This window comes from Rhea pennata, chromosome 4 (genome assembly GCF_028389875.1).
Source record: "Rhea pennata isolate bPtePen1 chromosome 4, bPtePen1.pri, whole genome shotgun sequence".
NCBI lineage: Eukaryota > Metazoa > Chordata > Aves > Rheiformes > Rheidae > Rhea > Rhea pennata.
In genome coordinates, this window is record NC_084666.1 from 16,612,571 (window position 1) to 16,627,930 (window position 15,360).

Here is a 15,360-nt window from a genome sequence, read left to right on the forward strand (position 1 = left end):
TGTATGCTGAACAAGCCATATTCCTCAGCCCCTTCTCACAGGGAAACAGCTCTGCCCCCCGACCATCTTGGTGGCTTTCCACTAGACTCACTCCAGTAGTGTTTCCTTAATCTTAACTACGTGTTAAATACATACAGGTTTTCTAAATGCAGTTTGTTTTGCTTTTCTTAGGGGCTTACCTTGTCAAAGTAGCAAATAGTCATACTGCTTCTGTGGGAACGTAAACACAAGGATCTTGAGACAGGTGGACTGCCTGAAATTACCCAGAATTAGCAACATAAGAGGCAGGCCTGGATGTCAGGGGTGTCAAGGGTCTACCTGTTTTCAAAAACCAAAATAAACACCTTAGTGTGCTGTTCCTCTGTCAAGAAAATAAAAGACAAATTGCATCTCCACTTCAGTGGACTTCCTTAGGTATTATAATGGACACTAACAGGTTAACCTAAAGAAGTAACAGGTTTCATTCATTCATCAGGTACTTGAAAACCACACTAAACTCACCACAAGCACTTCTCAATTCATCCTTTCATGAATGAATAGCACTTTCATACCAAAATGGTAGCTGTAGTATCATGACTGCGCGTTTTAAGTACCAAGCATAATTAAGTGGTAATGCAGCTGATACAATAACAGTGCTGCTGCAGTAAGGTGGAGTATTTCATTTAGTAATTTTTAGATCTTTGAAAGCAAGACCATATCAGTAACTGACTTGCTGAGGGTACATACAGTTGCCTAATACAGCATAACCCAAGCTATGCAGTACCTTGGTACCAAGACAGCCTCAGTTCTTTGTAAAACTTATTGTTTAATTATGTATTTGAGGTTCTGGATAATTTACAGAAAGCAGTTCATGAAATAGGAGCCTCTAATGCAAGAATATTTGATTTCTAGTTTCCACTTCACCAGTGAAGCTTAAGATAGTCATTCTGCACAACATAATACCAAGTATGCAATCCTATCGAGCAACAGCTCTGCTGTACTGAAATGAGACAGAAATTCCCAAAGCAATCGTGTGCTAGCAAGTATACATGATACAGTCCTCTACTAAGCAGAATCAATGCTGGCCATATATTTTAGACTGTGCCATCAAGAGCCCTATAAAATGTCAGACAATTTTGCTTTGCTGCCTTTTGCATTCAGCTGTAGAGACAGAAGAGGGCACAAGGGGTGAAATTTTCCTTCAGTGAACTCAGGAAACCTCACTGTTTTTTTTCCCTGCTATCTATATGGTATGGTGACTTTAGATTTTCAGATTCATACATGACATGACATTCTGTCTCACCTTTAAAGTCATTATTATTGTAATAGGAAGCAGTGCAAAACGTACGGTCCAAGGTGAGGATTTGGCATCATACAGGAGAGGAGAGTTATAAAAAATATTTTTAAAATTTGTCAGAAATCTCCATCTTCCCTTCATATTTCCAAATAATACCCAAATATTACCTGGACCCATTAAAACTGCTTGAAAATCAAGTAATTATAGTCATTTCTATGACAGAAATAAGTGAATAAACATACTTTCTTTTTTTCTCACAATATAAAAGGCTAGGGAGGGTAATTAAAACTACAAATGAAGACTAACCACATCAGCTGACAAAAATGACATTGGCTGACAAAAAGCAGACTTCCTCAAGCTTGCATTTTATCAAAATTCAAATTACATTTCTGCCTTGTACATACAATATTCTACACCGTATTATTTTGCTGCACCTCACATTCATTATTTGTTGTTCCTTTCCACTTAATATTTCAAAAGGTTTGGAGGCAGAAGATTTCCAGGTTAGGTACAAGGCACAAAATTTAGTGAAAGGAGAATCAAGATCTGGACTTACTGGTTATGAAGTGAGATCACAAAGCTATGAATAAAGTCAGAAAAGTATTGAAGTACAATTACATATTGCAGAAACTGTTTAATGGCAAATGTAGAGTACTGTTGGGTTTTGTGGCACCAAGATCTTCCAGCCATATACCTGCTGAGAACAGCTCACTTGGGAGTAAAAGGGACCAGTGTTTAAAAAAAATCAAATTACCATTTACAACACATAAAAAAGTTTTGATGAGATTTCTGGAGGTGATGTGTAATTTCATAAATGCATAGACATGAGTTACCTTTCAGAATATTTACTGAACCCAACAAGAAGTTTACTGCTACTATCATTAATATTGAACACTAGAACTGTTCATCTGTCATACATCCGTTACCTGCTCTGTCTGTAAATGTCTTTTTATAAGTAATATTTCATTTCTCCGTTCAATTTTTTTGAAACTTACCACTGTAGTATAAATGTAATGCTAATATTGAAAAATATTAAGCATGTTTATATTGGGAAAGTGTGACAAATCTTCAACTTCAATACCAACAATCTCTTAAGACACAAGTATCAAAACTTCAGTTAGCACCTTTTATTTAAAATTTTAGGAAAGCACACAATATTTTTTTCAAAATTCTTATTTTTATTGTTTGCAGTAACTGTAGCATCATTTACAACTTGCATCTCTAACAAAGCAAATCTGCACACAGAACAACTTATTCAAGAAGAGCACTTTTAAAGTAGAAGTGGAATCTTGGTTATATAAATCCAATTACATTGTGTATAATATTTAGGAACAATTAGTTTATCATAATACTTTCAGTACAATCATTCCAGTTTCATGCATCTTTCAGGGCTGTTAAAAAGTTTCATTTTAGAGGTGCAAAGGGAAAACAGCTACAAGACTTAGAGAGATGACTCATTTCGAAACCAAAATTAATTAGTCTAAAGTATTAAACTACAGCAGGGACCTTTCTTCAGCTGTAAAAATTTTGTTCTGCAAAACAAAAAAAAAAAAGAAAAATTAGTTACTTTGCTGTATTAAGCACAATTGGATCTCTAAACACTTTAACTACCTTGCTGGCTCATGCTGCATATGTTCTCATTTCTGTTGAATGTTTGTGAGGTTTAACAGCTAGTTCCTGGATTCTCTCTGAGGCAAAATGTTAAGTAGGTAAAAATCCAATTACTTCTGAGAGAGCTTTGTCTTTTTAAAACCTGGCTGAAAATCCAAGACATACCCACCAAGAGTCTGCATGTGATCACCTATCACTTCTATAATACAAACACAGAAACTAAAGATATTTAAACAGTTTGCTTTTACTCATTTCAGTAAGCTTTTTATGAACTAATTTTAAAACAGGCAATTATTGACTAGATGTTTTGATGAACAAGCTTTATTCTCTCAAATTCTGAATGTAGTTCTCTCTAAACTACAGGATGGATCTGATTCATTTTTTATTTATTCCATTTAATGGTTTTACATTAAAAAAAAAAAATAAAGCACGTGGGGGAAAAGAATGGCAGAAGGGGAAAAATAAGCCCAATTCAAGCAGTTAGAACTGATGTATCATGGGATTAAGAAATACATACTAAACAGGAAATGCAGAAGTAATCTTCAAAATGGCACTATCTATTATCAACAGAAATGACAAGCTTTACATCCCAGTACACACTGAAGGCCTCATAGGAGGCTATCAGGAGGCTTGTAACTACTAGATGTCTATATTCAGACCTGTAGAGGCCACAGTTCTGGCTCTGCAACTTGGAAGAGTTAGTGAGACTAGAACCTCCTTTGTCAATACCTTTGAGACTTCCCCCAAGATCAAAATAACAAAACAGCATTACTTTAACAGGATTATTTTTAGGTATCTTCTGCTGTGCCTCAAGAGGGAGTTTTACCTGAAGCCAATCCTTAACCTCTAAAGATGCCAATAATGTAGGAGCAGAAATCATGCAGTGATTCCCAGCAATGCTCTCGTGCCAGTTTCATTGCTTCAGTTTCATTCATAGACCCTTGACGATGTTGGTTTGGTTTTATAAGAGGTAGTACTGGAGGTTTCCCTATCTTCTTTACAGAGCTTTTCCCTACTCCCTTCGTAGAACCTGAAGTTTTCTGGACTGATTTGTCCTGGTTTGCTAGATCTTCCAGCTCCATGCCAGCAGTTATTTGCTTCATAACAGCATCTGTGGGTGCCTTTTGGCACATGGTGGCCTTCAACTCTTGAGTAGATTCACAAGCATGTGAGAGCTTTCTAAGTTCCACAGCGATCTGGTTCCAGTAAATCTTAGGATTCTTTCTGAAAGGACGACAAACCGATGGCTTGCCAGTGAATTCACACCAGTAGGACTTGCCTTGGTTTTTGCATTCAATTCTAAGTTTCATTTCCTCATCCCCACTCACGCTCATTGTGCAAACATCTTTGGCTTTAGTCCGAAAATTGATTTCTTCACCACTGCTTCTTTTCTTTGGTTTCAGCTTCTGTCCTAATCCTCCCACGCCACTGATCACTACTAGGAAAAGAAGAGCAACACTCTTCATGGTGAGAAGGGCTGAGATCCTTGAGCAAAACGGTCCGAAAAGGTGAAAGAAGTAGCTTGCTGCTCACAGTTTGAAGGCTTGGTGCACAAAGAAGCCTCTTTCCAGCTAAAGGTGGGATGTATATATGTGTGTGTGTTTTTTTTAAAATTATAAATCACCCCTTCAGTATGCATGTGCCATATAATTTATAGCCCAAGGGAGTGTCAAATAACCTGTAAACTCCCAAGAAGGTAACAAGACAAATCTTGTAAATGCACTTAAGTACAGCCCAATAGTTGTATAACTAAGAAGCACATTCCTATCCAGGATGAACATGTCATATTTGATTTTTAACAGATATTTTCCATTCTTCAGCTCCTTTATAGCTATTTTCATGCCATAACTTGACAGGCCATCTTGAAGTAAACAAAATAAAAGTGCCAAAAAAATCTGTGCAGCTAGATCTGGATCATTATAATTACATCCCATTAATAAAAGCTGATTTATGGAATTGGTTTTCTGCACAGTAAGGATGTGACTTTAATACTTCATTTTCTCCGCATTTGACATACAGTGTGGTCACATGAAAAACCTTGGAAGAATCAACTGCACATTCTTTTAGCCATGAAAGATTTTTAGACTTGCTATGTTTAAACAAGATAAAGAATAAAGCTTTAGCAATATAAGATATTATGAGCCTAAATATAAACCTGACATTTTGAAATTCTGTATTTTCAGCCAACAGTACAAGACAAAAGAATGAGTATATCATGGGTCTTGGTAGTGGGGAACACACCCCCAAAACTGTGATATAGCAGTTAAATGTGCTTTATCACCCTTAGCTTTTTTAATATTTTCCTATTCACAATAAATGAGCTGTAAAACTGCAATAAAAAATGGCAAGAGAACAGAAATATTTTAGTGCAGAAATCTGTAGTAACTAAAAAGAGCTAAGAATCATCATAACTCCCTTCGCATTCAGGAGGTCATGAGGAGAAATCCCGGCTGTCCTGTTGTATGCAACAAAACTGCACTGGCTAATGAGACTCCATTAGGCACTTCTTTCACAAAGGTATCTACACTATACCCGGCCTGACTTGCACAGCTTGTGAAAGAGTGTCATATTATTTTAGTATGCTTGACTAACTAGGGGATGCTAGAAAGCCTGAGCTTAAAAACTGCCATGTATACAAGAATAGAATAATATATTGCATATCTAGCCACTCAACAGGTATCACGAAACAAAAATCTACACACACACACCACTTAACATGGATTTATAATGGGGGGAGGGGAGGGGGGGGAAGACAAAATGCTCAACTAACTTGACAGCAGGCATTGTCCTTAGCTGCTCTGGCATCCCAGCTAGCTTGTGATCTGCCTGTTAGAAGACGGAGCCACCCAGAACAGCCTTTCTTGACAGTCTGACACTATCTTCCCTCTTTGTCCCTCCCTGTTAAGAGTTCAAAACTCTTAAAGAAAAAAAAAATTTTTTACACCAGTTTCAGATCTCTATGAAATAGTCTAGTTTTCAACTGCTGAAGACAGAGCATTTATGAAAACAAAATGGACTGCAGGTATAAGGACAAAGATAAACGCTTGGACTCAAGAGCTCTGGCATATTTATGTATTGCAGTTAACATCTTACTGACAGCTGTTTGACCCACTCCCATCTGGCATTTGTGTCCTCACAAACATCTGTCTGTGCTTCAGATGAAACAGTTTGTGGTCTGGTATATTACTAAAAAAGCAATTGTCCTTTTTTATGTTAAGCTAAGATGTCAGCAGTGAACTGTGGGAGCTGAAGAATGGGCAAATGCTTAACTCTGCTATCTGTGGTATAAAGACAGCAGTAGAGGCTAGCAGTAACACCTTTAACACTTGTAGGATATACAGATATCCTACAAATCTCAGAAGCTGGAATTCAGCATCTTTGCATAAAATAAGATTCCTTATGGAAGTCAGAAGCTTCCTCACACAGAGCCAATGTTCTTCCTGCTCCATTTCTTAGTCTACATCCTGCTTAAACTAAAATTATCAGAAAGTCAAATATCACAGAAATATCTACAAGGATAAAAACCACCTCTATTTTTGTAAGTTCTTAAGTTAGTGCAATTCCTCCCTTTGAAACAGACCTTTATATAAACTAAACAATTGAGAATCAAACATCAGTTAGTTAACCAAGTTCTTTTTTATTTAAATGAACTGGGAACATTTTCTCAAATTAAAAATAGAAACTTTTAAAAATCTACAGTTCTGAACATTATATATACACATGTGCTACATACTGTCAGTTAGAAATATTTCCATTTATGACCTAAAAATGAAAAAAATAATGTTATTCTAGATCAAAAACTGGTATCACTTTTCAGCATTTCTTTAAAATCATTTCAATGATTTTCAGGATTATCCCTACTTTAAGCCAAGAAATCTCGTCAGAAACAAAGTTAAGAATACTGGCACATGAAGAAACACAGTTTTAGTTCAATATACCCAATTATTTCATCTTCTGCAATGTTTTACACTAATAACAGATACACTTATCGTCCTTTTGATGGATTTTACTGTTAACTTAATTCAGCAACAGAACTGTATGCCTAAATTCAAGGTAGTAACTCAAACAGCAGGAATGGAAATCCAGTTGCTAAAAATGTTTGAATTTCAGTGTCTGAAGTCACCTTTGAAAAATGTGCAAAAATAGAATCACTGGCTCCTGAAAGAGCCACAACTTAACAGTGGTATCTATTAAAGGACATTATAGAATTGGGTGTGAAGGAGGAAAACAGAAGAAATGTTATGTAAAGCATTCTAAAAATCACCAGTATTGTAACATCTCTCATGCTCTTTTTGAGTACGACTGAACTCTAGAAAGCTTAGCTTTTTTGCCATACTATGCATCATACACACTCCCAACCCTCCCACCCAAACACAGTTTCAAGCTTATCCAAACAGTCCCTTTTAGGTCTATAGTCTATATGGCAAAAATCACTAAATATTAAGTAATTCAAAAAGAGGGAAAAAAAAAATCAAAACTGCTACTGAACTTTTCAGAGACACATAAAGACACTGGATCCCATTACATTTAAAATTCAGTCAAAAGGGTTCATTCAAGAGCACCAAATAGCAACACTGATCATGCTGGTAAATTCATTTGTGAAGTATACTATACAATATTAAAATCTTAACTAAACACAAGTTTTAAGAAAATGTATATACAAAAGTCTCTGCATACAAAATGTTTTTTTTATGTAAACATGTATATACTGTATTTAACACATCCCAACAATTTAAGTACTTAACCAATTGTCAGAGCATAGCTAAGCAAAGTCTGTTAACCTAATGAAATTATATACTGTGATGTAAGATAGAAAGCCCAGTGTAAAAAATTAAAAAAACAAAAAACATTTTAATTCAAGCCTTGAACAGTGGTATTTGAGAGGCAGTGCCCTGGTCACAAATATTCTGTACAGTAGTTCATGGCATAACATTCAATAGTGTATTTATGATTTACAGTATAGGTCATATAAAACAAGCGGCTCAGTATTTGGAAGATGAATGTAAATGCCAATACACTTGGAAGAATAATGATATATTCCTGTAGATGAATCTTGAGCCTCATTTCTATAACCTGGAAATAATCACAAGAACAATTCAGGAAAATTTGACAAAGAGAGCATTACAATGTAATTTAACCAGAATGCAGATACAGATTTCAATATGGACATCAGTATGGTTCAACATTTATTTACCTTACAATGTTCATGGTACTGAAAGCATAACAGCTTTCTTAAAATTAGCAAAGTAGTAATAGATTTGGAATCAACTTTAAAAGTTCATTGCTTACCCCTTAGTGTTTCCAGTATCTGCTACCACTGTTCCATAGAGCTAAACAAGAAAAACAAAACCCCATAATATAATTTTCTTTTGTTCACAAATGGAACAGAAATACTGTTTACAACTGTAACGTGAGTAGAATCTTAGGCACAAACTGTTCTCAAACTTCTAGTCATTTAATGAAGAGAGTTTCAAATAAGAGAAAATAGATTCATGTTTTTTGCCATCAACCTTTCCAATTTTCTTTGGTTTTAGGATAGAAACAAATGATTGGATTACCAACGTAATCCCATTGACCTCCACTGAACCCTTTAATCCAGTCTCCAGTTTTGCTCACACAAAATGGTGGCTGCATTTGATGTCATTTAGATTTCTCATATTTATATTTGTATAAATATCTCATACTGGTATTTTATATACATATCTTCAAATTTGTATTTATGTATCTCTCATATTTATAAAGAGAGATACTTATTTTTCTCTTTCCAGCAAAATAATTAGGCAGATTTCCAAGGATAAATAACATAGAGGATTCTTTACATCTGCAGAAGTACAGGTTTATAGAGGCCTGTTTAAAGTCTTGTCTCTTAGAATGCATAATGTGAACTGTTACCTACATCACTTAAAGCACCTAAAATAATTGTAGGACCAGAGAAAAAGCTGAGGTAGCATTAAAGCAGTTCAGTTTGCTGAATTGAAAATGAAAAATAAGACTCTAGTAGTATGGGAATCCCGAACTCAGAAACTCAAAGTGTTTATCTAATATAATCATCAGGTTTTCAAGTAGTCTCCATTAATTTATCAGAAGAAAGTATTCCTTCAAATTGAGTTCTCACATTATTCTTACAACTTTCTTAAAATTTAGGAAAAAGAAGTGAGGACTAATCCAGTACGCCTTTAACTTTTTTTTTTTTTTTTAACGGTAATAATTTTTAGTTTATTCAGGGACACTATATTAAACTATTCATCAATCTTAGGATGAATCGTATGTAAAATATTGAAAGTCTTTATAACTGAGTTCTTAGTTGTGCCAGTGGAGATTAATTTTGAATCAAACACCTTGTAGGTTAATTAGGGAGTCCCAATGTTGCAGTACAGACCATGACACAATAATGAATGCAAGTATCACTAGAAATAGTTATATGTAAATATTTCCTCCAGAAGAAAATATGGAGTCAACATTCGGTCACTAAAATAATTATTGTAAAATACATTGCTAACAAGTAATAGTTATATACAACTGACGCAGCCATAAAATCCGGCAAGACTTCAGAACTTCGAGCTTTTTTGGTATTCACCCATTATTGAAAGAACAATGACATCTTATTTGTCTGCTAACATTCAACCTGTGTTTTCAAAGTCTGTAACTCACTATGTTTTAATCATGACAGATCCTTTCCTAAGAAACCCAGATATCTTGCAAATCCAGAAAATGAAGTTGCGGAACATCCTATGTTATCCCTATGGAAACTGAAGATGCAAAGAAGTCTCACAACAAGCTAGGGCTTTACAGTAGGAAAGTAGTAGATGTTACATTGGTTTTATACATGCAGAAAGATTATTTTCTCAGTTCATGTTTTCTGCATACCCTGCATACTCTGCCTTTTGCACAGCAAAATCTCTTCTCCTCACCATCTAGAAAGTTACAATACATAGCACAGATGTTCTGATGACAGAGCAAATGAGCGATTACAAACTGTGTTTATTTGTGGGTCTCTACAGCTCCTGATGAGAAGGAAAATCAGAAGCAAAAGCTGGGTTTTTATTCAATTCAGTTTGTGTGTTCTATTCATAACGCAAGAAGAGTTTATAAAGTTGTACCTGTTTCTGTCCTAGATAGTATAAAAAACCACATTTATTATAATATAGATCTTTGTAGAAACATAAAAACAAACGAACTCAGGAGTAAGAATGTATTCCACTCCATCAGTCACAGTTGCTATCATAATATTTTAATAAATTTATCCATTTAAGGCCACCCATTGTGCCTGATCAAATTTTGGCAATTCCTTTGTTAAGTTCCTGAAAATTATTACAATATCTACTGTGGTAGATATATTAAATTATATTTTAAAAATATAATTCATACAGCATTTGCTATAGTGAGTAACCATGCAAAAAACAGAATTATATGATTCACTTTGAAACATGCAGAAAATCAGGTAATTGAGTAATATAGTATATAAAGCAAGGACACATGAAGGCATGCTGTTTCAGACTTGGTTTACCTTGTAATAACAGGATTGTGTATACCATGTAAATGTGCTTTATGATAACCATTATTACCATTTTCCATACTGTAATAAAATGAATGCACCAAGAAAGACTATGTTAACTATCAGATGCACTATGTACAGCATGGCTAAGACATATACATGGATGATGGTACTATGTGTAAAGGTAAGCTATATCTTTACAATAGAAGGTAACTTTTCCTTTGTAACATTCAAGAGCTATGTTATAATCTTACATTTAATATATTTTTGTATCTTACATTTTTATATTTTAATATTCTCCAAAATTTAAGTAATTAAGGTATTCTTGTTGAGCTGCACACTGTAATATAAAGTCTGGTGAAATATCTCTTCTGAAGTAACAAATTGCATTAAAAATATAAACCTTCTCACGTTAAAGAAATAATTTTAACAGATACCAGCAAAAATGTCTTACTTTTTCATGAGTATGTGAGTATTTATTTTAGCTGTGTATGCCTGCTTCTACTCTACTGACATGGGAATATGCAATGAAAAATGAATAGTGTGAAATTTGAGAAATTCAGTGCACAGGCTAACTGAACAATGAGCAAAATAAAGAGTAGAAAAGAAAATAGTAAAAAAAATGCCAAGGAAAAATATGTAAGAATAGTTATCATAAAGTAAAATGCCAAGTCCCTGAGACAGAAGAACTGCAATTGAAAATGAAAAGACTGGTTAGGAATAACCAAGACATTAAGGAAGCAAATAACTAATTCAAGGAGATTACAAAGCATGCACAATTCATTTTAATAGGTAATTTAGCAAAGATAATCACTTGCATATTGGAAGATATTTAAATAAAGGCTGTACACTAAGCTCTGAAGACATTATTCTGAAATAAATTTCTCCAAGACAGAGCAGGCAAGAGTACAGTACTGTACAGAGTCATGGCAAGACATGTTAACCAAAGCCCACCTGCATGAAGCATTGGGCAGGCACCAGCCCAAACCCGCATTATTTCACAAGAACAGGCAGTTCTAATCTGATAGCACAGAAGATGAAAGGATTATATCACCTTCATGCAAAACACTGGTAAAAAATATTTCACTCCACTTGCCATTTAGCTTACTTTAGAGTATATACTTACTCATCATAGACATCCTCTGTATCCATTCTACGATAGTATTTGGAGAGCTTTACAGCAAAAATAATGGCAGGAATTAAAAAAATTGAAGAGCCTCCCAAACCAAACCAGAAGGTATTCTGAAACAAAACAAAATCCATTAAAAAATTACCCAAAAGTATCCTTTTTTGACATTCTAAGCATTACTACTGGAAGAACACAGTGGAAATTAGAGGCACTGGTGTGTGAACTATCTGAGTCTTCTGATACTGGGCAGAACAGGTCACGTTAGGCATTCTCCATAGTCAATATAAATTAGAGTAAGAACACTACCATCCCGCAAATTTAACCAAAGAAAAATTTGTCCAGCAAGGACACTCAAATCCACAGAAAGTGACCTATGAAATTATTTCAACACAGTCAGCCTTGAGCTAGAACATAATTTTGTCTCTTGTGATTAATTTACTTACTTTCATACTGTTTTAAAGTAGTTGTCGTATTTGTGGTTCTTGTTAAAATCTGAGTTTCTAGCACTTTATGGAGGTAATTTCTAACTTGCTAGCTGCAGCCCAGATTTGTGTGACTAATTTCATTATTGCACAGATGAACTGAGTTATCACCACATGTTAAAACGATGATTTTCAGATTTGATTTGTATTGGCTGGAGGCATTTTTGACTTACATGTGGCTCAGCTAGGTTCTAATATCATGAAAACTGGTCCATCTGTTAGCAGATCTAATCTTGGTTGGTGGCTGCTCAGAGTGTAAGAACAGAAGCTCTGTGATTTAAAAGATGATCAATGGGTACAAAATGGTTCTGGAAGGTTGGAAGATTTCATGGTTGAGCATTAGCAAGATTAGAGTGCTTTGGCTTGGATTGGTTACAAGCAGTTCCTCTTTGTTAGTAGCCATTATTGCCTGGTTAAAATTGACAAAGCTAAACAATAGCTGGGAGATGCTTTAGAAGGTTTCCAGGCATATAGTTTCTTATTTTTAATACACACTGCCTGCTTTCCAAGCTCTTCTGGGAGATGAAAAAGCTAGTATTATCCTTATATGCTGCTACAAGTCATGCTGAAAGTCTCCATACAGGAATGAATCAAGTTCTGTCTGCTACAAGTTAAATGATAAACAGTTCATTTTGTTCACACGTTTTCTAGATTCCAGGAAAGGTATCTGAGAAAGAAATACTGAGGAAAGACTAACTTACTATTTTTTCACTCTTAAGTTAGAGATGGTTTAAGTTGAAACCTCAGATCTTAATGCTTTTCAATTTAAGGGAGGTTCTGAATCAAACAATCACAGTGAAACCCATCCTTTCCAGGATTTTGATCCAAAACCAGTAGTACTGTATTTATTTTGAATTCAAGTTGGAAGAAATTTCTTAAGAACAGCTAACTTTACAAGATGCTTGCTATAAGAAGCCTAAAGTTCAATGGGAACAATTCCAGCACTGGTCTGACTCTAGACTTGATTCAGCTCAAAACATTTTTTTCTTTGAATAACTTTGTACGGGATCCTTTATTATCATACTTTAGAAAAGTTTAGTCAGAACAATTAAATGCAAATTTATGTCAAAGAATTTCCCACATGATTTTCCCACTCAATTTTGAGTAATAGAAGATATTTCCTTACCACAGAATCAGTTACATAGCTGCATAAAAAAATATCTACTGCTGTATCTATCACATTGGCAATAGGCTTGCATGCTGCTACCTCCATGGCAATCTGAGACAGATTAAAAAGAATACAGTTTGAAGTATCGAACAGAATAAAATGAGAATCTCAGTAATCGCTTACATCCACAGATACCTTTTACCAAATTGTTATCTTTCACTCTCTCCAAATTCAAAATAAACTCCAGCAGGGTATGCTATCAACTGAATATACATTGTATACTCCTAAAAAAGTTAGCTTGCTTTCTCAGTGTCTGCAACTGAAGAAAGAAAAATAAAACAAGATGCTAATGACACCAACCTGAACTAAGCAGGGTCAGGCTCAGTACAATATTAGCACAATAGGTAGATTTCAGGCTAGGCCAGGAAAAAAAAAAGGTACTACGCTAAATCCGCACAGTATTCCAACCAATGCAACTCTATCACTTCTATTCTACTTCAAATACAACAAAACTATTTATAGGAGATGAGTTTTTCCCCCATATACTGTGTACAAATGTCTTACAAATTGAATTTATAAAACAATTTCACAGAAACTTTTTTTTTTTTTTAATTAGCACCTTTATGTGTTTTAAAAGCAGCTTCTCTCAATGGAATAAATACATCTTACCGACTCCTTGACCCACTCAACGTATTGCTCAAAGTAGCCAATTACGGTATCCATGAACTTCTTTGTTTCCTAAAAACAGACAAAAGTAAGGATATACCTCTACTTCCACAGTATCATTTATTAATGTAGTTAAACCAAATAAAGCTTACCTGTACAATCACTTGAGAAGCATTGTTATTTATGAGAAGCTGGGCAGCATTAACAGCACTAATGACATTTTTAACTTTAACCTTGAAAGCGGGGAAAAAAAAGGCATTTAATATAAATAAATCAAGCTGTTAAAATGGCTCTGCACCCATTGTTTTTAACCCATTCAGTACATCAACCAGTATCGCTGTCCTGACAGAAGTCTGAAAAAACATGATTGCAGGTATAGTAAGTGCAATCTTCTGGCACCTAAGGATTCATGTTCATCTGACAAAAACCTCTCACTACTAACACGAGAAGGTACTAGTGGTTATCAACAGTAACTTTTCCTGGATCCTACGTAATGGATTTATATATTAGACCAGCTTTCTTTTCTGTTCTCTTTTCTTTTACTTAGAGTAGAAATAATTTCATCTCCTGCAACAGCCAATCTTCAAGTCCTACAACAGTGGATAAACCTACAAAATAGCTAAACTTAAGATTTTACTTAACCAGAGAATTTAAAGTATATGCTTCCACACAGCACATCAGTGCATGCATACAGGTACATACTCATAAGTGAAGAACACCTACACACACCTACCTATATGATGCAGAGGAAGGAAAAATCACTAGGCCATGTAAGATCATAAATCTTGATTACTGGCTAGACTACACTGCTAATTAACATCCAAAAGGATTAAGAAACAGAGATACTTTTTCAGTATCAGTAACAGGAAAAAGAATACAATCCCATAGTTTGCCAAAAATCACACACAAAGGATAACATACATACATGCTTAAATTGCAGAGAGATACTTCTTAAATATACTTAAGGGTGAAGCACCATCATTTTCTGAACATCTTATTTCAAGGTCTCCTACCTCTCCACATAGGTTCAAACTATAAACTCTGAAAAGGTAGCTGGCCTGCTGTTGAGCATGGGCAAAAAGCTAAACAGAAATTGAGGCAGAAACAGCCAACTAAGCTGTTGTGACTGCTCTAAGTGACAGTACGGCTGGGTTCTTGCCTCAGGATCCACAGCAGGCTGGTGGCAATCAGAAACTGCTGCCAGAGACCTGGCAGAGCATACAGGCCACTGTAGTGCAAACACTAGCTGTTATTTAGAGGGGAAACAAGTGGAGTGCCCTAGGGAAGCCTCTGTAGAGACCCAGCTTTGCACAGCTTGGCTGATACTGTGGGAGCAGGAAGGGAACAAGTACCATGCTAAACAAAGAGGTACTCAACAGCAGCTGGGCACTGGACAGGAGTTAGTTATGCATGTGAATCTCAAAGCTCTCTTTTGTTGCTGTTGGAGTTTTCTTGCACAAGTCATGCGTTCTATCACTCTAGAAAAAATTGATACATTCTTAGTAACATGAATAACAGTATACAGAACTACACTGAAACCTACTTTGTCAACTGATAATTAAATCTACAATTTATATTTCAAAAAAATCCCAA

The 15,360-nt window shown here is 35.1% G+C and overlaps 2 protein-coding genes across 3 annotated transcripts in view; both read right to left on the reverse strand.

The window, feature by feature from the left end:
• Window positions 1-3,726: 3,726 nt before the first annotated feature.
• FGFBP2 (fibroblast growth factor binding protein 2) lies at window positions 3,727-4,353 on the reverse strand. Its single transcript, XM_062574769.1, has one exon. It carries the CDS (start codon window positions 4,351-4,353, stop codon window positions 3,727-3,729), a length of 627 nt encoding a protein of 208 aa, XP_062430753.1.
• Window positions 4,354-7,916: 3,563 nt separating this feature from the next.
• Window positions 7,917-15,360, reverse strand: part of PROM1 (prominin 1) — a 58,012-nt gene continuing 50,568 nt past the window's right edge. Inside the window, exons 20-25 of one of the 2 annotated variants that reach the window (XM_062574577.1) lie at window positions 13,920-14,000; window positions 13,771-13,839; window positions 13,120-13,212; window positions 11,509-11,624; window positions 8,177-8,217; window positions 7,917-7,960 (exon numbers count right to left, since the gene is read on the reverse strand). In XM_062574577.1, coding sequence (XP_062430561.1) covers window positions 8,199-8,217; window positions 11,509-11,624; window positions 13,120-13,212; window positions 13,771-13,839; window positions 13,920-14,000 — 378 coding nt within the window. In that variant the 3' untranslated portion in view covers window positions 7,917-7,960; window positions 8,177-8,198. Of the gene's footprint in view, window positions 7,961-8,176; window positions 8,218-10,394; window positions 10,464-11,508; window positions 11,625-13,119; window positions 13,213-13,770; window positions 13,840-13,919; window positions 14,001-15,360 lie in introns of those variants that run through there. The other variant, XM_062574576.1, reaches the window with a different exon arrangement.

Bases quoted from the DNA above. Each gene is read 5' to 3' on its own strand.
- FGFBP2 (XM_062574769.1), bottom strand. From the start codon at position 4,353: ATGAAGAGTGTTGCTCTTCTTTTCCTAGTAGTGATCAGTGGCGTGGGA.